General features: G+C 40.4%; 1 protein-coding gene across 1 annotated transcript in view; it reads left to right on the plus strand.

Moving 5' to 3' along the window:
• LOC133510697 (glypican-5-like) overlaps positions 1-26,613 on the plus strand; it is a 126,060-nt gene that overhangs the window by 86,072 nt on the left and 13,375 nt on the right. The window contains exons 7-8 of the mRNA XM_061838929.1: positions 1,688-1,808; positions 18,409-18,547. Coding sequence (XP_061694913.1) covers positions 1,688-1,808; positions 18,409-18,547 — 260 coding nt within the window. The remainder of the gene's footprint in view (positions 1-1,687; positions 1,809-18,408; positions 18,548-26,613) is intronic.

The raw sequence follows: 26,613 nt of genomic DNA on the forward strand, positions 1-26,613 counted from the left end.
AGACAAACCTTCAAAAAGATCATTTTATAGAATACCAATACCAGAAATCGATGGATTTCGGCAATTAAAGGTGGTGGATGGTGCCCAACCAAATCTGCACGACTGTGTAGCGATCACTTCAGGTAGGAATTATTCTTCACGATCTCAAATTCCCAAGAAGTATTTATAAGGCCAAGTTGGCTCATTTGAGAAAAATACGTTTAAAAAAAAACCCAAAATGACAGGGAGTCGTTGTCTCAAATGTACACGAAGCGTGTTGCAGCCACACATTAATATTCGGAAAACCTCTTCTCGATAGACATTTTTTTTTCTAAAAGAAGAAAATAAACCATCAGTTACACCGAGGTTTACCGAAGTTCATGTGGCCTCAACGCGCTTCCGTGTATGGGGGCTGAAGCCTATCCCCGGGGTTTATTTTCTTTTTTTAAATACGCTTGGACTCATTTGAGAACAATTCATGTTTAAAAAAAAAATCTGTCACGGAGAGGTTTACCAAACTTTAACGTGTGGCCGCAACACACTTCATGTACGGAGGAGCCAATTCGCTGTTTTTTTTTCCCCCTCAAACATAGTTAATGAATGCGAGTTTGTGTAAAATCAGGGCTCATTTATTTATTTAAATATTGGTATTTGTATTGAGAAAATCTGAGTGGCTCCATCACTATGTGGGATTTATTTTTGATTGAGAACAGATCCAGCAACAAAGTATTCATATGCGTCCAGACTTTTCTACGCTTTGAAACTTTTCCGTGTAAATCTCGACGACTTACTCACGAGATCCATGTGTATATCAGTTGTCCAGGACTAGTAGAAGCGAGGTAATAGTCCAATTTCTTATCAGTGAAAGCATCGACTTCTGCATTAAATATGGGTCCTCTATGCCAAGTGTCTCCCATTTTTCCACGTACCTTCGTTTATCACCTTCTAAATGTTTAACGGTATGGGACAAAATTCTGGGTGTCGTGCTGTAAGACGTATTTTCGCGTCGTCTCCAACCGACTTAGCATTGAAGAATGCTTTGTTTGACCTATACTTCCGGCCAGTGACGTGATGTGATGACGTAGGTGCACGAGCGCTGTATAGATTGCAGAAACTAAAAATATAAATTGACTTTTGACATTTAAAAACAGTTGTATAAAGTGAAATAATGAGGGTGTTCTCTCAATACTCACAAATGTACTTATTTGTGAAATCTGGACCTGTTTAGTTGAACATGAAGCATTTATTCTTCCGTCTGTATGGCAACGGGCATGTACTCCGGTAATTTTACCGTCTGCCATTTATTGAAGGACCATTTCATTGTTTGGGGCTATGACTATGTTTGGTGCTGGCATAGATTGATGAACAAATAGTGCATATGGATGCTATATAAGATACCGAGTTCCGAGAGCGGATAAAAGCGCAGTGGAGTGACAACGATACATGAAAAAATGATGTACTGCATAAACAGGCTATTGAGAACAGCGCCGGCAGTAAAGTCTGACAGCAGGAGAAGGGAAACAACCTGGGGCTATGTCATTATATCATTATCATGTCATATACCCACAGGAGGTTTTTATTTAAAGTCCATTACCATTGTTTTATTTGAACGCGATCCTAAATTATAATGTGTGTGGCTATAGTTAATCCCTTTCCTGTGTTTGTACTTGGACAGAAACAGTGATGCAACTTTTTTGTTTTTCCTCAGTTACACCGGCACAGTGGTAGGAAACGGTCTGCACGCACAGAGACAGAATCCAGAGGTCAAAGTTCGTACTGCTAACCCTTCACTCGCTGAAGTCAAGGAGAGGCTTGAAACCTTCAACCAGGTAAGTTTGTGCTATTTCCAGTCCTTTTTTTGTGTCTTATATAAGTCTGCTAACATGGTGAACACAGTGAGTGGGTCATTTGGCACTCGGGTGTCTCAAGTATTTGTAAAGACTCGCTTTAAAAGTCAATTTTGTGTTTGTCCCTTGCAAAAGGGTCTCTTCTTGGAGTGGGTCAAATGCTAACACTCAAACTTCTTCCTTGTAAAGGATGTTGCTCGTCTAATTAAACAGTCTTCATGACAAAACATTTAATTTCGAGGAGGGACAGATTTCAATTGAATAAGGGGGCGGGGGGGATTGAAGATGAAAGAGGGACATTTACAAAAATGGAATGACTGTAAAAAGAAAGATGAGACACGGGGATCAAGAGGTCACCATTGAGTGGCAGAAAGGCAGCAATGACACAGGCCTCTTCAAAGTGACTCTGTTTGTCATGTAGATGGACTTTATCCCTGAAAGGAACCAAGAAGAAAAGGCCCATTTCACACAAGTCCCTAGAGGCCATTTGACGAGATCGACGGAACAGGATTCAGATTCCCTCTGAATGGCCTGGCCTTTTGTTGGCCCCCCAAATGATAGCCGTAGATAGTACAGCAAGAATTTATCTCTTTCTAGAGCTACATCCCTTACTGTCTTCTGTTACTCGTCTGTTTTATTGGCCTTCTCTAGTGCAGCAAAACTATCTGACTTCCCTTTATCTGATATGTCTCTTGTGGTCTGTTAGTGCACTGCTGTTTTCCCCAATTACCTTTTGAAAAACACCCCAAAAGTAAATTCAGATAATCGTTACTACATACTACTAAATTTGTCAATTGTGGCGACTTAACGTTAAACTGTTTTTAACCATTTAATTTTTTTTTTTTTTGGGGAGGGTGGGGAGAGAGTGTGGTTTAGACAGCATAACTTAAAAGTCAAGTGCCATCCCTATAAACATTCTAAAATAGATATTGAAATGAAAAATACATATAACATTATTCACTTCAATGTCTATACGAAAAAATAAATATGAGGAGGCCAACCTTCAGCGGCTGCTGCACAGAAGTTTTCCGATTCGCACGTCAACACATTTAGCACCACTGATTTATGGATTACGCCCCCCCACCCCAACTATTGTTTTTTTAGCAGCTGTATACACACCTACCTGTCATTTGGAACCCACAAAGCTCTCGTCCTTTGCACCTGTGCAATCCATTTTTCATGACGAACCGGGTCTTATGGAAAAGTATGAAGAGAGAATCCAACCTCCCGAGTGTACGAGCAATAGACAGCAATGCAACGAGCCGACATTTTGGATAACACGAAGGAACAACAAGCTATTTTCCCACAGGTAAAAATATTAGAAAGAAACGAGTCCGCTTGAGTGCGCTACTGCCTCCGACGTCACGTCCTGCTTCTTGTCGAAAACAAATCCCTCAAGAGGATCTTCATAGCGGGAGTTACAAAAAGCCATATACGTCAAAATCATGTTTTGTGTTGAAAAAAACAGATGGGTCCATACCGGCTGCTGTTTTTTTATTAATAAGTTACAAAAAAATCATCCATTTCATGACACTTGACCTTTAAGTTCCTTTGTTTGCATCAGCGCAATTACAACATGCAGTTATCTGGTCCGTTGTACGTACTCTACCTCCGAAAAATACATCGTCCTTTCAGATAGTTTGCTGCCCAAACCGCTTTAGACTGCCTCATTGTCAGGCCTGAGTACTTAAACGGCACAGAGAATGTTGAAAATAGAGCTTTTTTTTTTTTTTTTTAATGATTTTTTTAAAATAGAATTGACAGCCAGAGTGTGGAGAGGGGTTTCACGTGGGCACGGTTTATTTAGAGCACCTTATTGTTTTGCTGTGGAAAAACAACATGGCGCCCCAGTGGGATGTATTCCAGCTTTAAACAGATATGTTCATATCATCCATATACTTCGTTCTGCGTGTAACACACGTCTCACAGGGCTCGACACTGCAGGATTTCAAGATGCTTTCTAACCCGCCGGAACATCCCGTTGTCTAAAGTGTCTGTCAAGTAGCCAGTCACAGTTGTGCCCAGTTGTCGCGATTGTCCTGTTGCCATTTACAGCCTTTACAGGGACCACCTTGAATCTCAACCACATTGCTGAGTGCAGCTGAGCTTTGTTTTCATGCCAGATAAGAGCAACAAATCAGATTAAGATGCATCATGCGGCAGAGTCTCCACAGTGCCTCAGGAATATTTCAACATCAAGTGCAGAACGACATATTTAGCGTGTGTTCAAGCCTGAATGACCCCCGACGTGTTTTCAGGGTAATGGCTCGCAGCAACAGTAAAGAAAAATGAACTTGTTCATTTTTTCTGGAACTGAACTTAGTTTGAAATTTTAACTGGCAAAATGAAGCATCAAAAAAGAAACTTCTCTTAGCCTACAAAGTGACCGCACCTATTCTTTTGATATAATTACAAAAAGCCAACATTTGCTTTGAGTCCTTGCCACGTTTCAGACAAGTGACAATGTGTAATATCAATTAATCAAAAATCACTGACTGTTAAATACAGGTAAGCAAATTCGTTTGAGTCTTTTGGTATGCTTTAGTTTACAAAGTCAATTTGGTTTTAATCAGGAGAGTTTATACATGAGTAGAAAGAGATGGCCATTCGGGGAACATGAGGTCAAGTTTTTAATACATCAAACTGAACCATAGTTTAGCTCCTAAGATTGGAGTTCTATTCAAATAATTATTGAATATAAATGTGATACAAACAGGTTGATTATATCATGTTAGTTGTTATGACATTCAGGATCTGCCAGTACATGTATTTGTTCGCCCATGTTGGGTTAAAAACATGGACGGGAAAAAGTCATCAAAAATTGAACAAATATAAACAGGCTGAATGGTGGAAAGTGTGTTCGGATGGCGTGTTTGCCTCGCAGAAAAACATTCTGTGTTTGAATCTCAACTGATTTACCGTAATTTCTCGAAAATAATGCGCAATTTTTTCCCAACATATTTTCAAAAAGTCAATTGAGCACATTATATTTAGGTATGGATGAAAAATAAAAAATACAATCAAATTGTATATAGTCGTCGTAAACAGGTACATGGAGTCGTTAAAAAAAGGTATACATATAAATTTCAATATCATAGTCGATGTCTCGTTTGTATTTAATACGGTAATGTACGCCACCAACCTGAACACTGAACTCTGACTTCCTCAGGGCAGGCGGCATGGGGGAAGCTTTGCATTTAATGATTGTTAACGTAGCATATTTGTTGCTATTGTAGCAAATATCTGAAACGACAGCCCGTGAGTTTGTTTGAACTTAAACGAAGACAAAAAATGTCAACTACAACAGTAATTGTGCAGCCAGTTTTAAGTGACCTCACTCTGGCCAATGATGCGGCCAAACCATAAGCTAAACAAGGTGAGCTAATTGCTAACAGCTAAGTAACAAAACTACATAGTATGATTGTACGAGCATTTAAAAATGCCCCATTACGCTCATTTCTACGTAGTTTGAGCTTTTGTTTTGATCGCGACCTGACGCTATGAAGAGTTACTACAGATGCAGCCGAACAGGGGCAAGAGGCTTAGCTATTAGCACGGTGGACCTTCCCCTCAAAGCACTGTAAATAATGACAAATAAAGGGAAGCAAGACTCTTAGGATTGAAAAAAAATATTTCCTCACAAACACCATGGATGACAAAATGCGATCCCCGTTCATGAATGAAGTGAAGCCCCAGAACTAGATCAATTCATCAATGATGGGTTCGACAGTGATGCACAAAGATGGATATTTTTCAGAGTGGAGATGAGTCAGATGCTTCTTTTGAAGTCTTTGCCAAGGATGTGTAATGTAGTGAATAAACTGCACTATGCACAAACGTTTTACGCACAAATATTTAATGCAAAAAAAAAAAATGTTTAAGTTAAACAGTGTTAGTTTATTTATTTAAGACTGTAACATGTGTCAACGGGATTAATAAAATGTTATCCCATCGTTGAGCATTCATTTTAGTTTGTTGAGGGATTCTGTTCTGACAATTGCAAGGACCAGGACAAGAGTGTCCTGTGGCCTGTCCCAAGATATATATTGCCGCTGAATCAGTATGTGCACAAAGATTATTGTTATTATAAATGATTGTTGTACAGACGATTTTTCGAAAACCAATGCAAATACAAACCTAGCAAAATAGAAATTCAGATAATTCCAAATATTTTGAGCGTATGGATGGCAGCAAATTGGGGGTGCGCATTGTACTTTAGTAGAAGGATTTTCCTGTTTTGTTGTTTTTTTTTTGGTCAACTTTGGAGGTGCGCCTTATACTTCAGGACGCATTATACTTGAGACATTACGGTACCTCTATGTACTGGTGTGTGTTTCTGTTTTTGTTTTTCCCCCCAAATTTGATAACCTCAACCTTGAAGATTAGTGAGGCTAAGACGTATCTAGCAGAGACTCAAGCGGTGCTCTGCGGCGCTAAGAGGATTGCGCAAAAGTGATGTAGCTGCCGTATCACACTCCGGCTCCTCGTCGTCCACCCGTGATATTCCCCCTCGTACGGCACTCATCGCGTAGGCAGAAAGAAATGTGAGTTTGCATTCAGGCAGGTGTGTCTCGACAGAATGTTTGGCTTGTGAGGTGAGTCTCGCGCACGCACACAGACACCCCGCCATATATCAGCTACAACGGCATATCCATGTTCAGCCAAATATGTAAAAGCACATAATAACACACAGAAGAAAACCTAATTCCTTGACCAACAGTGAAACAGGTCCTAAACGGAGTTATGACCCTCGTGTGTCTGTTTCCTCTGACTATCGTCTGCCTCGCTGTCTCCCTTTCGTCTGGTTAATATTGCTAATGTGAACAATAAATGTCTCAAAGTGGATTTTTGATTCCCAGCCATTTGTCCAGCTGTTTAGGATGGGAATTCCTTTACAATGGTCTGCTTGTTTCCACTGGACGTATTAAAACCAGATGATATGTCGGTTTGTCAATTGTAATTCACTCAGTGGAAGGAGGTGGGGGGGAGGGGGGAGGCAGACAAATCATTCTCTCACGTCTATTTTCTGCTCTCTGACACGCTCACACGTTTCCATGAGCTTCACGAATGGCAACGAGCCGTTGCAGAAGGACAGTTGGACACGCTCCAGCATCATAAACGGACCGATTGTGTGTGTGATTGATGAGACTGGTACGTTGCCGTGTGCTTTGGCCAGCAGCCCGGCCAGGTTCAACAGCCGAGTGTCTTTAAACACACAGACGCGGGCTGTCCCCTTCTCTGCGCTTCCCGTCAGTGCTTGGATCGGCTGTTGAGGCACGCCGTGTCCTTGTGGAAGATAAGGCTTGTTGAATTTTTTTTTTTCCACCAGTGGCACATGATTTGTGTGTGAATTTTGTGTGCTGTATGGCTATCATATAATCATAATAATAATATTGCAATGGCAGTTAAATTGCATTTACGTTTTGTGGGTCTATTCCGACCCCACCCCCTAGTAACAGAGGCTTCAGTGGCACTTCTGAAACACTCCTCTTATTAAAATCTATGATCCTGCTTTAATGGACATCATCCATCCATCCATTTTCTTAGCCACTTATCCTCGCGAGGGTTGCGGGGAGTGCCTAGCCCAGCTGTCAACGGGCAGGAGGCGGGGTACACCCTGAGCTGGTTGCTGGCCAATCGCAGGGCACATCGAGACAAACAGCCGCACTCACAATCACACCTCGGGGAAATTTAGAGTGTCCAATTAATGTTCCATGTTTTTGGGATGTGGGAGGAAGCCGGAGTGCCCGGAGAAAATCCACGCAGGCATGGGGAGAACATGCAAATTCCACACAGACCGGTCCGGGATTGAACCCGGGACCTCAGAACTGTGAGGTCAACGCCTTCCAGCTGAGCCACCACACCACCCTTTACTGTACATATTAGATATAAATAAATTTTAAAAAAATCCTCACTGACCATCTGTTCAAGAAAACATAGATTGAGTAGCATGAATACGTGAATGCATGCGCACGCACACATGATCATAAATTGATCATTTAAGTGTCTTTGGATCCCTTAAAAGGCACTATAGTATATAATTATTAGTTAGTATTATTAATATTGCGGAGTCCCTTGTGAAGTCTTTTTTTTTTTCTGACCGTTTGAGCATGGATTCAAGTTTACATTTTTTTAAGGTAGGTAGGTAGGTATGTAGTTGGGCAGCTAGCTATGTAGGTTTTCCATTTTCCATTGGAAACCCCATTTAACATAACGTTTTTATTTCAGTAAAATATCCCGAGATCAGTGTATAATATATTTGTCCCAGGGATGCGCAATATCACTTTTTAGCCCAAGTACAGATGCGACTTGATGATGCCATTACTTACTTCAATTGTGATTCAAATGTGATTTACTTGAACCAAATATTGTTAAAAAACACATAATTTTTTAACTACTACTGTTATTTTAACATGTGATCGTATGTTTTAAATGTAGCCTGTAATTTCAGTTATGTGAAGAATCTCATTTTGTGGATATAAGCAAAAAGGAATCTGGATGTTATCTTACCTTTGTGTGTTAACGTGATCAAAAAGAAATACAAGACTGCTTCTCGAGAATGAACCGGCGACAGGACAACTGAAACTTGATTTGCCGCACTGCAGCTGTGTGACAAACTCCACTGTGACACAGTAAAACTGTTATGGCATAAAGGGGATGTACATTCTCCATTCTACTTGATGCAACAGCTGAATGGGGGGGGGGGCTTGCCCCGGAGCCACGCAGTGTGCAGCGGCCGTCAAGGTTCGAAACACGTTACAGAGCATAATTTGCAGTTGACTAAAAGTGTTGTCAATGTTGCTTTTACCAGAAAATATCCCCACACAACTGACATAGCTCCTACACAGAAGTTATACTGTTTGTCAGACTAATGAAGCGGTATCAGTGCGTACTATGAGTAGTGACGTACATCCATCCATCCATTTTCTTAGCCGCTTATCCTCACTAGGGTCGCGGGGAGTGCCTATCCCAGCTGTCAACGGGCAGGAGGCAGGGAAACACTGAACGGGTTGCCAGCCATTCGCAGGGCACATCGAGACAAACATGTTTTTGGGATGTGGGAGGAAACCGGAGTCCCCGGAGAAAACCCACGCAGGCATGGAGAGAACATTGAAACTCCACATAGGCGGGGCTGGGATTGAATCTGGGACCTCAGAACTGTGAGGCCAACGCTTTCCAGCTGGGCCACCGTGCTGCCTAGAGATGTACAGTATTTATATTTGTCCTAGTGGAGGACCTCGTTCGCAATGCCAATTTTTAGGTGTTAAACAATTTAAGAAAACAACTTTTTTTCGGGCCATTATGATTTTGCAGGTGATAAATGCAAAGAAAACAAAGGGCGAGATATCCTTCATGTCAGCAAAATAACATGACAGGGTTACATGCAACCGCCAGAAACGCTCACAACTCCACTCACATAACACATTACTCATCAATTGAAGCTATCTGTTTTTTTGTTTGTTTTTTTTTTTTTTTTTTGCCTGAGTTGCGCCAAAGAAAACTTGCATGTACATACCGGTACTCGAAACAGACACAGTCAGCTCTGCCTGACAAGTGCAAGGGGTGTGAAGCATGACTTGTGAGTGTGATTGACTGGTGGTGGTTAGCAGAGTTCATCGCCAATAAACTGTCACAAACGGTTAAGAGCACAAGCCTGCACTGACTTGCAGCGCAAGGGTGTGGGACCCGCTACCGTTATTTGAACATGCTCGAGGCGTGACGCCAACCTCTTGAGAAATTACCTTCTTTTTAAATGCATGCTCTTTCTGGTTTCTAAATTTGTAATCATCTCACTTGTTACTTTTTAAAGAGAGAGGGAAACTAGGGATTTGTCCATGCAGGCCACTGGAGAGCTTTTACCACAACTTTATATAGAAATATAAGTATAAATATCATGATGGAAAAAGTTTGTATCATTTATTTCATAGAGGCAAAGTGGAATCTCCAGAATGGAGCTTCACAAATGTTGTACAGTATCCAGTTCCACCAATATTTTTAGAAAATGGATTGATGAGGTTCGACAGCCATGTGTCAGTGAATATTTTTCTAAAGGAGTTATTTACTTTAACTTTAAACAAAACCCAATTCTCTTTGGTTCTTTGTGTCATACACTGAGCAATTTTACTTCATTTTAGTTTCATTTAGTTCTTGATGAAAGTGGTGGGTGAGCTGGATCAAATACCAGGTAACTGGGTGATAGGTGGGGTACTTCCTGGATTGGTCACTGACCAATCAGAGGATACATAGACAAAGGAACATGTGAAAACTTCACCCTCGACTGCAAAGTACTAGTAACTTACCGGAGTGTCGTGTTCTAGACTCATTACATTTAAACTAATAATCATAGTTTAGAGCTTATCAAAATGAAAAAAAAATATCTAATCTGAATGAGCTAGTTAAATTAATGCACCGTTTAGTATAATATGCTTGCATATATTAGAAAATCTAAATAAGAACATTGGGAATATTTTATTCATTTATTTTGGGGAAATTCAAATAATGAATTATTAATTTGATGTTCTGGATAGTCATTTTAAAGCCAATATTATTTATTTTTAAAAAGCTAATTGGTGAAACTTTAGGACCGATCGTATCTTAAAGAAGAACATTAAAAAGTGTAAACTTTACACAAGAGTATTAATGTACTACATTCAGTATGAACTGTAGAACATTTCCTCAAGTGTCATTTTGAGCAAACCCCGAGTGTATTTGTGAGAATCTCAGTTACGTACATTTATCCGACTGCATAACTGTCATCTTCTGAATTGAGCTGCCTGACACATCGTCGACCAAGAATATGTAAATATGGCCTGCACAATCAAAAAGTTCACATGAATAATTTTCTCCACATGAATCACAAGGCGATTAACCTGAATGTTTTCTTACTGGGGGTGGGGGGGGTGGGGGGAGCCTGCAGTTAGATGTTTTTGCAACTACCACAGCTGAGCGAAGTACTTTATATAACCCTCTCTTGATGGGTTTTTACAGTCATTAAACGTGTTTATGCTTGATTTTTCAGCGTGCAATAGATTTCTCTTCAAATATTCCGAGGTTAAAACAAATCACCGTTGGGTAACACATTTATTGTCTCCTCTGGCTGACTTGGAGAAAAGACACTGGCGGAAATGTACTTGTCTCAAATTTGTTGTTCTGCATTGTGCACAAGTCCACAACAACAGAGAGCGACAGCTAAGGGTTGTCTGAAATGCCAGTCACAGCCTTGATTTTAATTAACTCTATAGAAAACTGTTTGACCATAACACGCATCATTAATCCTCACAAATAGATTTTACTTGTTGAATAACCAGCAGCACGAGAGGATTTTGCGGTGCCGACGATGTCCACGATTTTCTAGCCTAGAAGGCTCTGCCTTTCGCTTACTTGAGGACATTTTTAATTGGAAAATTGTGTTTTTTGTACTCCACGTGGTGTTTGCTACAGCCCTAATTTGACTGATGAGACGGCTAACAAAAGCGTACACCTCCCGCTTTATATTTCCTTGGATAAAACCAAATTTCTGATTATTCTCCTTTCTTTGAAGTGCATTCCCTCCACATGTAAATGTTGCAGCTTATTAATATAGCCTCTCCAGATGTCATATTTTTGCATTGCAGATACGTAAACTGTCCGGACGCCGCTAGGCCCTTTTGCGATTTTCTTTTTCCACTTAAAATTCCATCTCCAGTGGTTAAGGAGACTTGACAGAGGAAAAATAGGGAAGGAGGTAGAGTGCAATTGCCGTCTCCAATCATATCCATGCTGTAACCTACGACGTAATGATACAATTTTCTTTTGTGGAATATGGAGCAGAATAATGCGACCGAGTATTTTCTGTGTGGGATTAGCGCAATTTCCCTTAAATATGATGGCCGCCTGTAGACAGAAAAATAGGATCCAGTGAATGCTTGTTGCAGCCAAGTATTGCGTTCCATTTTCCTGCATGACAATCAATTCCACACAATCAACCGAATACTTAATGATCAGTTAATTGATGTGTCATTAAGTCTAACTTTATGATTGAGCATATTGAACTGGTGGTAGGGAAGCAAGTGCATGACATGCTCTCCCCTCCCACATTTGCGGGTATTACCATAGGTGAGTATACTGTGGAAACTCATAAGAAAATAATCTTCAAAAAGATACGGTGTACTGTGGGTAGGAACAATGATATAACGTGTGAGTACTGAAGTGTTATAAGTGTTATTATTATATTATTGCTTTTCTATGGATCATTACCATTGGGCTTGGCTTCCCACATCATTTGTGGTACATCAGATACTTAAAGTACGCAAGGAGTCATTGGGTTATCGTACTTTGCGCTTCTTCTTGGAGTCTCTTGTGGGAAATTACAATCTTTTTTTTTTTTGCCTCTTCACCATATTGCTGGAAAACCTCAAAATGATTTCCATGTGTGTGACTTTGAAATCTGCAATTTGAGGTTGAAAGTCGAACAGGAAACTTGGCTGTTTTCCCTTTCGCAACCATTATAAAAACAAAGTAACTAGCCGCTTTGGACGGTGGCCAAGCAGCAATTTTGTGACAGCAGAACTCCGGTTTCCACAGCAACGCCGCCTTAATTGATTTCCTCTCTTATTATAATGTTTAAGGACAGCTGGGCCAAGCACCATTGTGTTCAACGGATGCTGCTTAAAGGCACTGTTATTAGCCTAGCACACAACCGCTTAAGGGATGGTGTTGGTTCGCGACATTCTGTTGTCGAGCTGACTGTTTAATTGTGAACTCATGGGACATGCTCCGAATCTCTTCAAGCGTGAAAGCAGGAAAAAGTCACCGGGTTCATCTCGGTGCCTTTTTGCAAAACAGCGCTCTCGATCTTCTCCGAGAAGCCAAAACATCCTGATTGATGCGGCGTATAAATACTTCCTCTTTTTCGCAAAGGTTACAGTGTCTTCCATGAACTCCCTAATCAATAGCTCATCTTAGTTAGCTAATCAAGCAGGCAGAGCCGGGGAGTGAGGAAAAGGATGTCAACATGATGATCAACATAACTTTGAAAAAAAAAAATTGAGCAAAACAAGAAGATTTAGTGTTGTGCATCATGAATAATTTGGATTTTTAACAAGATTTTTTTAACAAGAGTCACATTTCTCCCCGCTCATAGGTGGTTGTTGGTAGTGTTGTGGCTGCAAACAGATGTTGCGTTGCATTCCCGTGTGAGTAGTGGGTTGCGTATTGATCTACCCCCCACCCCTCAATTTCCCAGTTGGAGTACACCTGCGAAGCGCGCCGTAAACTGTTACGTGAGTAACATGCCACGCTAAATTTAGCACCAAGCTAAATGGCATGCAAGTGTGTCAGTCACACAAGAGCGACGGTACCCACCTGCTTCTTTTCAAACAGCTGTGTGGGACTAGCTTACTATTTACATTTAAAAGCTTTGAAAAGGCTAGATGTTATACAAACAGCCCGAGGGGAAGCTTTAAAACTTCCACAAAAGTGCACAGTCCACAACAAAAAAAAGTGAACCAAATTTTCATCAATTGTGTCAATTTTTTTTCTAGTTGCAGGACATTCAATAAAGTGATACCTACTGATGTACTTAATACAGTTATGTAATCACTAAAGAGTTGACTAAAATGGGGAAGTGAGTTAATTTCCATTGGGGGTGTGTGGGTGTGTGTGTGTGTCTGTTAGGGATTGAATGACTAAAGATTTTTTGTGATGAAAGTCTTGTCGAAGTTGATATTTTATCATTGATGTCTTTTTTTTTTTTTTTTTAAGCACAGTACAGCAGTCCTCATCCTTATTTGGGCCACTGACTGGTTTTACAGTACATACAGACATTTTTCGGCGGACCGGCATTGAGACTTATGATAAATGATAAATGAAAGCATTGGCCTCATAGCTCTGAGGTCCCGTCTTCAATCCCGAACCCGCCTGTGTGGAGTTTGCATGTTAACCCCATACCTGCGTGGGTTTTCTCCAGGCTCTCCGGTTTCCTCCCACATCCCCCAAAAACATGCAACATTAATCGGACACTCTAAAATTGCCCTTAGGTGTGATTGTGAGTGCGGCTGTTTGTCTCTATGTTCCCTGCGATTGGCTGGCAACCAGTTGAGGGTGTGCTCTGCCTCCTGCCTGTTCACAGCTCGGATAGGCTCCAGCAGTCTCTGCAACCCTTGTGAGGATAAGCGGCTAAGAAAATAGATGGATCGTTTTAATTAATGGGAGCCCTGCACACGTTTTTGTCTTCATCAAGCCGACCTGCATCATTTTGTGTTCCGTTGCCCAGCATGCTGATGGCCAGGCTCCCAAAAAAATGAAGCATTACCCTATTTGACTGGTTCATTTCCATCGTCAGATTTGTTTCAGCTGCCCCCGAACACCATCAAGGATTGGTTTCGGTCACCCGACCCAAAACATTCTGAAGGCACCCCTGCAATTGGAAGATAAGATGCCAAAAACACGATTACTGAATAGTCCACTTGAAGTGTTTAATGTCGAAGCGGAATGGCAAAGTCGACTAGTTGACTAACCAGTTCAACCCTTAGTGTGGTTAAGTCTTTCAGTCTACTAAACGGCACAAACAACAAATACTGTCGTCTACTGACAATTCGTATTTGGGGGTTCGAGATTTTGGGTGACTCAAGGGGTGGAGAGGCACGGTGCAGGCACATACAGTAGCTCCATCTCGAATGAGCACCACCACCGTGTTGGGTGGCTAGCCGAATCCGAAAGACAACTCCTGCGGCCCGTGAGATCGACACTATCGCCACTTCGTTCAGGCTGTTGTCACAAGCTCAACAACTATCAGCATCTACTCGACAACAACATCGTCGACAAATCCCCGTTGTGTGACGCCGCTCCCCCCCACAATACGCATCATCTCTTCAACTGTGCTCAAAAACCGACCACGCTGACTGTGGAACACCTGTGGAGCGCCCCGGCCGATGTGGCTCACTTTCTGGACCTTGATACGGAATAACGACCGTCATACTTGGCTCCAACAACAACCGTAGTCTAGTCTTGATTTCTTTTGAAACGTTACAATGAACGATTCCGCTATCTTGCCGAAACAGCAACAGAGATTATTTTTCCTGGCTCCCTCAGTCAGGCTACTTGTGGCTCGCTTTGTAAGGAATAATAAATTCTTCCTTAATACCCAAGGGGGGAAAAAAAAAAAAAAAAACTGTAATCAATGGTCATTTGGTGAAGTGTGTTTCATTCTACCACACAGCAGAGGAAGGACAGCCACAGTCAGCTGTCTGGCGCAATAGGACACACTAGGATTTAAATTAGAATTAGAAAACAGATTTATGGGTATATTTAAACTCAATCATTACACAATGGAAAACAAAGTAGCAGGCTTATTTGGGCAAATCCCACGATGCCACTCATTTGCCACACTGTCTTTCAACTCTACTGTGCAATAATTACATGTGTATATATAAGATGTAGTGGTTATCACCTTGGGAGCTGTTGCGTGCTAGCTCATTGAAAAGTAGACCACAGCAAGACTGTTTCATGGTCACCTTTCCTGTCATGTCTTTTGAGTGGCATCCGACCGTTGGCCTTGTGAGATTTCTCACGTTAAACCAAACGCACAGGGCAAGTTATTTGTTGCATTCCACTTTACATTCACATCTGACATTCCTGATACTCCTCCGACCTTCTAAAAAAGGTACGACTTTGTTGTTGTGTCAGGAGAGCTTCTTGTTTGATGTGAAGTGATGGAACAAAGGCTGCCTTCATGACGTCGGTCAGAAGGATGGGTCAGCAGGTGGTCCCATTTGTTTGCCCCATGCAGGGAGGAAAGAAAAATGAATTGGAAGTTGCTTCGGGCTGAAATGAGTCATGATTCATTTCATCCTGAAGGGAAAAAAAAATATTGAAACTGTTATTTTCATCGGAGAGTATTTGGTCTACGACACAAAGGGTTTGAATACCACAATTGAGCATCTAGCCAGGGCGATGCAACGGAAAAACTGCTACCTTGTATCGAGTTTTGAGGCTCCAATTTTCTTATTGAACCACAAAAACATGGCCTAATTGTCAAGAAAGAAGCAGATGGTGACAAAGAAATGGAAAAGAGTGAGATTAAGGAGAGAGTGTGGATATTTTGAGAGGCTTTTGGCAATGATTGATTTCTTTCAGCAACAGAGACCGAGGTCTGGCTGGGTTGCTGAAAATCTGGTCACATAAATATCTTTGATTGGCTGTTACCTCGATGACATTGCGACACCATTCATTAGCTCACCGCAAAACCAGTGGCCCACAGTCAGACACTCAATTTTAGTGGCCGAACCCCACACATTGTGCAACAGTTCAGTCGGTTTTGTCTGTGTCGCTATGTGTGGCGGGCTTTAATCATACAGTATTGTTGATCTATCTGCCTTACGATGCCAGTACAACAGCAGAGATGAGACATACCCCATCTGTTGCAGTTTGAGAGGGCTTAGACAAAAAGAAAAGATAGAACATAATGATGACAGTAACTTTACATACTTTGCATGCAGATATGATCTATTTGTATACCTAGGGAAGGAAATGCCACACCCTGTGAGGAAGATACGCGACTCTTAACAAATAGAGCAGGACAGAATAGGCAGTGCTACCTAGCGGTGGCTATGCAGTGTCAGTCACCCCTGGAGATAAAATTGAATGCAAATGAGTGGGCAGGCCAAGAAGAGAGAGTGATCACCCAGACAGGCGGCCAACTGTGGCAAAAAAAAAAAATCTGAACAAATTGCTCACAGAGATCCTACTTAATTTGCAAGTAATTCTAATGTGTTCAGTGATACATCCCCTTTAATTAAGAATATCTCTGAACATGCACTTCGATGAGTGCTTACTGAAAGCGACGACAAATAATCTCGGCTCTGCTGGTTCGTTCTGATGCGCCAATGGACCATTCCGAGCTGTCAATCAGTCGTACAAGAATGGCCAATCAGATAGCCGCATTGTCTTAAACCCTGGCTTGACACGCTCCTCTCACCATATTGTCCCACAAGCAATGTTGGTTGTCAGTAGCGTGCGCTTGGAAAAGTTAATGTTATGAAGAAATTGTTCCTCTGATGCACTTGGGGAACGTGCAATTCTGATGGTAAGTGGTAAGTAGGTAGGTAAGTGAGGGAGAAGTATCTTCTCTGAGTTTGATTTCATTATTATCAGTGCTTTATACATTGCAGGAGAACAACTTTCACTTTGTTAGCGTTATCAGTGACCTGCTGAATGAAGTGTGTCATGTTTTATGCCAAAGAGTCGGGTTAGGGATAGGTAAATGCCCCACGTCATACAAGAGAGATGTCTATTTGCCCATTTTTTATCACATCATACTTTTAAGGCAGAGCACTGGGTTCGATCACGAGCAATATCAAATGAAGGTGTATTTATTTGAATACATAGTAATAATAATAATAGTACTTACTTACTTACTTACTCACCCACTTATAAAGACTACAATGATATTACACGTGATCTTTCCAAGTAAAAAGTACTCATGCGCAGTACGATTCCACTAATTTATTCTGTTGGATTTCAATATGAAGTTTGTGAGGCGTCAAACTTTTTTACATCGATCGCCAACGTTTCACTGTCACTCTGACATTGCGTCCTGCTCCATCCAAAATCTTAATTCCGTGTACATATCCTTGCACAAAATTGTTGAGACTTCTCTGAAGAACTCTGTTGGACAAGTCTGACGCATTTGGCAAAAAACGTACTCCAATATTATCTGGAATACGCAATAGACTTCAAACATGTTATGTGCAATCGCCATTTTGAAAGCTTGTGGGACATAGCTAAGGGGCGGAGCTTAAGGTTGCCATCTGAAAGGTCCATTTGCCCAAACAGCAGCCAAGGTTATGTCTCCATCAGATTGTGCAAGTTTTTTTTTGTTTTTTTTTTTGTTTAAGGGGTTGTTGATTCAGTTGTACAAACAACACTTTCAAACAACCCTTGCTATACATTTTCTTTACATTTAATCTTTGAAATCACGTTATATACGTGGAGTCACTCTTATTAAACGCATTCATCTGCATGAGGTAACAGTAGTAGCTTTTAAATGTATAGTTTAAATGAAAGAACCAAAAAAATTGGCATGTCATTGATTTGTTTCTCCACGGCTATACCACTTCTTAAGCCCCTCCATCATTACATTTCAAATAGCGTTTCACTGCTCATGACACTTTGTTGGCAGCTCGACTACATTTTATCTGCCAACTCTTTTCATAATTTACCGTCTAAACCGGGCTCTGCTTAATCTAAATGTCTTCTTTTTCTCCAAATGTGATACTTGAAGTACTGTGTGGATGTATGAGTGAACATCGTCTTGTGAATATGCTCAGATTTTTGTTTTAAAATGGGCCATTTGTGATTGCAAATAGTGTACAAAAAATACCCCGCCCTTTGTGGCGGATAGAAACAGAGCCCTGCCACAAATACTGAAAAGTTTCAAGTGATTACCGTGCACTCCTTCCCCAATTGTCATTGTCTTTAGTAATACACTAAGCAGTAACTAGCCAACAGATTCAATGAATATTTGATAGCCCCAATCCCATCAGGATTATTTCATAGAAATGTTTTTAAATGAGATTTTTGTTTTGTTGGGCTCGCCATCCAGGAGACCCAGGAGAAATTTCCAAATCTGGGCCAGACTGAGGTCTGGGAGGAGCTGGGCAGCGGTGAGACGGAGGGTAGCGCCGCCGATTGCGATGATGAAGATGGATGTCAAGCCTCAGGAGACAGTCAAGACACAACCTGTGAGTAATATGTTCACTACTGAGCTCTTACGTTCACATGCATTTTCACCTACTTCTCAAAGCTCTTTAAAAACACTCCCTGGCTTCGAGTGCAGCGCAAACGGCCTCTCAGGAGTGTGTTCAGAGTTCGAGACAACAAGCCAGTTATGACTTTTGGATATAAACACAATTAAATGTGGTGTTGTTTGGCTTTGATTGATTGACATTGTTTGCGCTTCTGCGGAAAGCAGTCATGAACAATACCAACGGCTGCATGATGTATTGTGCAAGATTATGGCTCCAGAATAATACAAATCAAGAATTTAGGTATTCAGTAATCCACCAAAGAAATCTCTCTGAATACCTCAACTCATTTAAGACACCAGTTTTACCCTGCAGCTCCTCCAAACAATCAATAGCTGTCACACCGCCAGTTCCACGCTGCTCGGGACAAATCCTTTTGGCCCTGCTCCTTGTTGCCATGTGGATAAAACATGCTGCTGGCCTTTTTTAGAGCTCTATCGGTAGCGCCCGTATCCTAACAGCAGTGAAAAATCAATCAAAGCCACTGTGTTAGATTTACTAAACAAAACCCTTTAGTGTGTGCGGTCAGTGTAACTCAAAAGCCCGGCAGTGCGGCTAGACCCGTCAGCAAATATTTACTGTAGTTAATTCTGGTTTAGTTGTCATCTACTAAAAAAAAAAATGCTACTGAAAAATTTAGTCATTTTCAACCAAGAATTGTTTGGAATTTGTCTTGTTATCATCCGCCTTAAAAAATTTGGGAGACTTTTGTGCAAGACAGTTTCGACTCACATTTGAGTTTTTAGAAGAGTTTGTGGTCAAAGGCTGTTTTCGAGATTGGAGATTCATTTTATTTTCCATCTGTTTGCTGTGACCAACTCCCAAGGTCCATGTTAAAAGGGGGCACGGCCGCCCATTGTTCTGGCAAGAGAGACTTCATTAGCAAACTAATGAACATTGCTAATCTACAGAGAGCAGCTTCACTGTCTCTTTTATCACTTAGATGTGATAGAAATGCTGGAAGTCTCGCTGTGGAGAAGCGAAGCATGCGTCTCAGATTGTTGGACCTCCTGCATACTAAGCATATAACAAAGGGAGTTTGCCACATTTTGTGTGCAGCTCCAAACCTGTCGGAGTTCATGGGGCATGGCTGATTTTGTTTACTCAGTCAAATAAGTTATCACAACCAGATTGTTGTTTAAAAAGATATTATTACAGGGTTTGCATCGGCATGAACCGTTTCAGACAAAAAAAGAAGCTGCATTAGCTCTCACTAAAAGCAGCCAGATAGACTCCTTGTAGACCAGTGGTTCTAGACTGTTGTCACCCAGGGACCTACATTTTTCAATTGTTGCAAAGTTGTGACCCACTTTCATAAACATGAAGAGAAATATAAAAGTCTTTCATTTAAAAATAGCCTCTGAAAACATGTACATGTGAAAGATTCCACATCATGGTATCTGCCAGCCAAAGACCGAGCTGTGCTGCATTTCTTCAAGTTGCCAGGAAGTAACATTTCTTGTCATTTTCCTGCTATATTCTTTGTGGGGAATTTGGTCATCTACACCAATGATTTCCATCCTTTATGGAGCCAAGGCACATATTTTACAAGAGAGAAAAATCACGGCACGCCAACAAAAAATGTCACAAAAAGTGCTGACATTAATTACTGATTCCACTTTCTGCCATATAAGAGATTAGCATTTATTTGTTCTGTCTGTCACTGTGCCTCGAGGCATAAATAGATGAACAAAGATGCATTGTTTCTTGTAAATAATACATTTTTTGACCAATTACGTAAACATTTATGATTTCCCACAGTACACCTGAAGAACGCACATTGCACACTGCGGCACACTGGTTGAGATCTACACAAACAGAATCCACAAGTAAACTTCAGACTAAGCAATGTTATTGTGGATCCTGGATGATGGAAAGACACCCACTACATGCATAATTTAGAATTATTTATTGTCAGCTACCTGTATTTTCTGCATGCATTTTCCATAAGAGGAAAATGTTCAAAAATGCATAGTTTTCACTGGAGGGTGGTAGGTTAAGCGTCTTTAGTTTTATTATTTTGGTCCGTGCTCATACTAATGCCATGGAATATGTCTTCATAGAAGTTTTATGAAGACCACTCAGCAGAAGGCACACTAATTTGGTGATTTGGAAACAAAAAAAAAACCTGCGTCATCATTTGTTGAAGGCAATGTAAAGCATAAAAATGGTCTTGTTGCAAACGTCTTGCCCAATTAAAACAAATGGAAATGCCATTAATCTGTTCCAGCCACCCAAAAGCTAAAATATGCTAAATGTTTCTCATATAGGAAAATAACATACTTCATGAAAAACATATATTCATAACCTAATTAAATATAATGTTAATAATTAGTTTGTGGATTGTAATTCATTGTGGTTGTCTTATTCTTACAAAAAAGAAAAATACAAATATTTGCACAAGATAGAAGATAATTTATGTGTATATTATTTTCCATTTGTATTGCTTTAGCCTCCATATTCCAGTATCCATTGTATAATAGAGAGATACTGTAATTTTATAATTTTTATTTTATTTTATAATGCACATTTTTCCCTCCCAAAAATGTCAAGTCAATTGTGCACATTATACATGGGTATAGGGGAAAATGGGGGGAAAAAAACACTTTCCCATTTTATAAATGCCAGCTGTGGTATAGGTCATGAAAATCTGTACACTTTCGTTCCAATAGATTACTGCCACTTAAAGGTTATGAAAATGGTTTCCTATACAGGTTCATTCCAATATTAAGGGTAAATATTGCGCTTTACAGGATCAGGATTTTTGGGGCTAATCAGCGAGTTTAAAAAAAAAAAACAATAACCAATCACCAATCCAATCACAAGATGGGGTAATGAGTCTATTTAAATGAACTATTCATTCACTGTTGTACTTAATTGTTCCAAAAATATATATTTACAATAAATGTTCATGAAGTTATGCCAGTGAGGCATCGTGATAGACAGCATAAATTAATGGTATTTTATTAGATGGCTGAAGTCCATATAGCCATCATCTACATTTTGGACATTTTTGTTTGTTGGTGTGCCATGAGATTTTTCAGTTGTAAATTATTTGCTTTGGGTCCAAAAAGGTTGGAATTCACTGCTCTTGTCAAATCATGTGTTTAACAAAACAGCAGCATGTTTGCACATAACCACGAGTGCTAGCATTAGCTTTCTAGGCTACCTAACATTATTGTTGCCTGCTTCCGAGTCATAAAGTATTAAAAGTATGTGAACATAGCTCAAGCAAGCCTTACACAAATGTCCTCTCCTGTCCTCAGCACCAGTGACCACCAACACACTTTTTTTCCCCCCCAACCCATTTTCTTCTTATAATACAGTCGGCACGATCCACTTGGTAACAAGTGTGTCCAGTCACATTCGTGTTGAAGATACAGCTCAATGATCCTTATAAACGTAATCCAGTGCTATCGGAATACAAGATTTTATTTTCAGTAGTTTGACATATTGCAATTATGAAAGAACAAATTTGTCTTGTAATCCGTGGATTACATGTTCTCTCTCAGCAGTCGTGTCTCTCCAATTGCAGCAGTTTTTTTTAAATAACTTTATTTTCCATCAGATATTTACATTTCTACGTCAAAAGACGTGAGAATGGTAAATATAGACTCTTGTATTCAAATGGAGACGCGGAGTCTTTTGTGAAGGTCAGAATTATGACAAAGCCAATCAACCAACCAATCAGAAGAAAAAGCTCATGATCAGCCGATACTGGTATCACCAATGAAATCGGCGTAAAGTTTCATAAATATGATTACATATGTACATTTGTCCTCCTAAGTTTTCATACCCTGGTAAAATGTAATTTTTTCCCCCCTTTTAAGTGTGATAAACAATTTGTTTGCAATTGTTTAAATTTTATTTTATTATTATTTTTTTTAATAATTGCTTTTGTGAAATGCCTGTCAGTTAAATTTGAATTCCATTAAAATGAAAATGTGTTTCGCCTGCCCCTTTATGTTTTCTTCAAAGGAGCGTACCCATCTTGCAAATTCCGCCTGGATAATCAAACTCTGGTTTCTCATTTACTAAATAAAAGCAGCATTGTTTTAGTGTGACATCAAACTCCGACTGGCAATCACGACAAACATTTTTAAGCCTTTTTTTTTTTTTTAATTATTTCTTTCTGCCAAAATCGGACCCATCACCAGACGTCAGTGTTAATGGGGGACATGCAACCAATGCATGAGGGGACCCCAATTATGTACTCACTGTATTTATCATACAGTTAGTACTTACTACTTTGCTGTATATTTTCAATGGAATCTATTCATGCACCACTGCCACAGAAAGTGTCTGCACAAGTTTGAATGCCGTCTTGTGCAACAACACCACAAGTATTACCATAGACATTTACAGTTGCTGATTTTTGTAGCACATCCATTATGGAGGCAGTACTAAAGAATGGCATGTAAAGGGTTACCTCAATTAGTTTAGTGTCAGTCTATTCATTTTTCTGCAGTTTACAGCCCTAATAGGCATACGTGCGCTGACGTTCATATCCGGTACAAGTCATAAAATGATGACGCAAACCAGGAAGAAAGAAGAACATTTTTGATTTGCTGAATGTGGATAATTTGGGATACTTGTTTGGCTGTAGTTATTTACAAATACATACATGTCACGCCATTACACAGTGCTACATTTAGAAATTGCTGATTCACTTGTGCAGTACGTATTCTTCACACAGGCTTATGCTCCTGACGTTTTTAGTAAGGTCACGATTTGTTGCTGGTTAGACACCGTTATTTCTTTATTTTTTATTGTTTGAATGATAACAAATCTCAACACAAATTTTTTTAAGAGAAAAATATTTACCTTGATATGACGCACGCACGCACAACCTTCCTTTCCAACCTCATCCCACCGGTTTAACTTACCCTTGTCTAAAGTCTCCATCGCACCTCTCTCGAAATGATGATCAATACTTCAATCTCCACGGAGACATCCAGGGTCATTCTTGTGTTGTGGCGGCAACAGCATCCAACACAAACTGCTTGCTCTGAAGGTTCTTCCTTCCATTTGCGCATTTGTTATTAATTTGTATTGCCATTTCAAGTAAGCGGTACCAGCAGTTACTGTTTGCTCCCAGCAACTTGGGTTCATGTTGTCCCTGACGACCACGTCTCACGTGGCTTCCAATCCTCCTGCACTTTCAGCCTCCCTCGTCGCCATCTCGTCCTCCACGCCTGACTGTAATAAACACAGCTGAATCAATATCAATAAAAACATTCTCATAGGTGTTGTCACCCATAACATCGGCCACACTCATATTTCGGCTTGCCGTGTCGAAATAGACGACCCACGCTGAATAAGTGCAATTAAAAAGAAGAGGTGAATACAAGCGTAATGATGAATACTTGTTTCACAGTATTACAAAAAACACTGTGTAACACTTTGAAGGGCAAAATGGGCAAAATTCTTTTTGACTTTTGCAATTTGCATGTGCAGTCACATTGCATGATCCCTTGCCTGCTTAATCATGATTCACAACTTGGGCCCGCCTGGAGACATGTTAGTGTACTTTATGTGCCAACTAAACAAGGTCCGCACATTAAGAGCTGTCACGGCCACAGCCAGGAGAATAAATCAGTGAATCGGCAATGAACCATAGCTGTCCTCACCCCTGCAGCTATGAAGCCCTCTTCTGTGGTTCATTCTGTGGTGTGCCTACTGTATTAGCCCAAGGTCTCTAATGGTACCGCTATCTATTTGTAGCTGCATCATTAATGTATTAATTGGTAAATGACTCACAGGGGCACATTGAATTACCCCCACAAGTAACTGCAGAGATTAGATGTCAGATATCTTTGTATCATAAACTGAAATACAGCTACAAAGTCCTTTGACGGGTGTCTGCCAACATTTGCATTTTTCTTCGCTACAGTTTTGTCTAAACTGATCTGGCGATGTTAAATTAAACTCAAATTATTCTTTGCAGATGGTGTACAATGAATGCATGGATACAAACAACCTGTGAAAGAACCAAAGACATGTGAAGCAAAATTCACTATAAATTGTGTTGCCAGCGAAGTTACATTTTCTTTCAGTAACAACCACCATCTGTCGGTTGATGAGCTCATCGTGAGAGTGAAAGGCTTTGCTTGCACACTTTGCAGTTCGGTGTTAAAGCTTGGAGCAACTGGCAGTGCTTGGTGTGATTTATTGCAGTTCATAGTTATGTAAAGATGCAAGTAAAAATGTACGTTTTCACACATTTTATTGTATCATCAAACAAGTCACATGGGAATGAATTTGATTGTGGGAGATTGGCCATCATTTATCAACTACCTTAAAGATGACAGGCTCCTGTACTTTCGCAAATTATTTTTGTTGCTTTGACTTAATGAGAAAAACCTTGAGATACGAAAACGGGATACTGGCAATGACCTTATCTCATATCACACCAAGCAGCAGGTTAGCAAAGTGTGAATAATCATTTAAAACAAAAAAATCCTTCACTGTGCTCCCGATTGACGTTTACTGTCAAAGCAAATGGAATTGCATGTATCTTTCAAAACAACTACAACTTTGCCATTTAGACAGCTACTTTAATGCTATTGTTAACACAAAATTGAAAAAAACATAGACGGCTATGGCTGTTTGAACATCCGCAAACGACGTATCAGCACATGTACATAATGCAACAATGCTCACGCGCATATGTTATTTATCCTTTAGGGAAAAACAAGTGATATAAGTGCAGTTTACAGACACTGACAGCCTGGTCAGCAACTTTTCCAGTTCCTTCCCTCAGCGAGGCACTGTCGAAAAATGCACAATAAAACCAGCAGGCATTCTAATAACTGTTTCCCTCTTTCCACTAACTTTTTAAACAGTTGATGTGTAACATGTTGCAAATTTTGCGCATCTTTGTTGGGACCATTTTACAATATTCCCGTACTTATTGGTTGAGCTTCATCACTCTGCGTTATCTACATCACTGATGTTGATTACATATGATTTGCTTCAATGGTAAGTTGAGTTCTGGTCGTGATCAAGAAGGGTAAATGCACAATGCTAAGCTACATCTCAAGCTAAAGCAGTTATAAAGCAAGGTTACAAAGCATGCCGTGGGGATTTGACTCTTGCATACTCTGGAGAGGGGTGGGGGGGACCCATTCTCCTGGGACTGGTGTGCTTACTTGTCAGCCGGTCAGCAGATGTATTGGCTGTGTCTTGATATGGATATTAGCAGTATGATTGCCATTTCCCTTAACCTTTTATGTAGAGCTTAAGGGCCTAAGAGTTGATGCTCCGGGGCTAGAAGAAGAAACAAAGACAGATTTTGCTCGGGAAGGAAGAGGTTCTGGTCCACAGGTGGATGTGGAAGGAATAATGCACTTTTTTTATTTGGGTAATACTCGGATCCAAGTCCGTCTCCCCTGTCAGACCTACCGGTCTTATGAATGAGTGTTCACAGTCCCTGCTGTATTTTATCGTAACTATCGCAGTTCTTCATGGCTAACCACTTCCATTGTTTTTATACCATCTTCCATCTTGGCCTTTAAGTGGTCTCCCTTTATGCCATGGGTTGGCACACTCTGCCCTGTGGTTTTATGGCACGGAGAGAGGATTTTTAGCAGGAAGGGCTCCCGAGGCGCACAGTCATCAAAGCATAATGGCTCTCATTAGCAAGCGTCATCATTTCCTTTTAAAGTAGTATCAGTGAAGCCTTTATGATTGAGCCCCTGCAGCACTCTTCGGGGACGTTGGTCTGGACGCACCAAGCATCTCAGTGGCAAGAGATAATAAACCAGAGGAAGTGTTAACCGTTACTACCTGATACATTTGTGTAATTGATACAAAGGAGTCAGGGTTTCGAACGGTTCCTTGGAATTTTTATGGCATAGTACTCTGAAAATGTCTGACAATGTATATGCTCATTTAGCAAGACTTTGCATTACAAGATGAGGTGTATTACTTTTCAAAGATGGCTAGGTTCCTTTCCAAACTCATAAAGCGAGTGTGAATTTAGTAGATTGAACTTGAATTTT

The sequence above is a fragment of the Syngnathoides biaculeatus genome, chromosome 13, assembly GCF_019802595.1.
Source record: "Syngnathoides biaculeatus isolate LvHL_M chromosome 13, ASM1980259v1, whole genome shotgun sequence".
Classification (NCBI taxonomy): domain Eukaryota; kingdom Metazoa; phylum Chordata; class Actinopteri; order Syngnathiformes; family Syngnathidae; genus Syngnathoides; species Syngnathoides biaculeatus.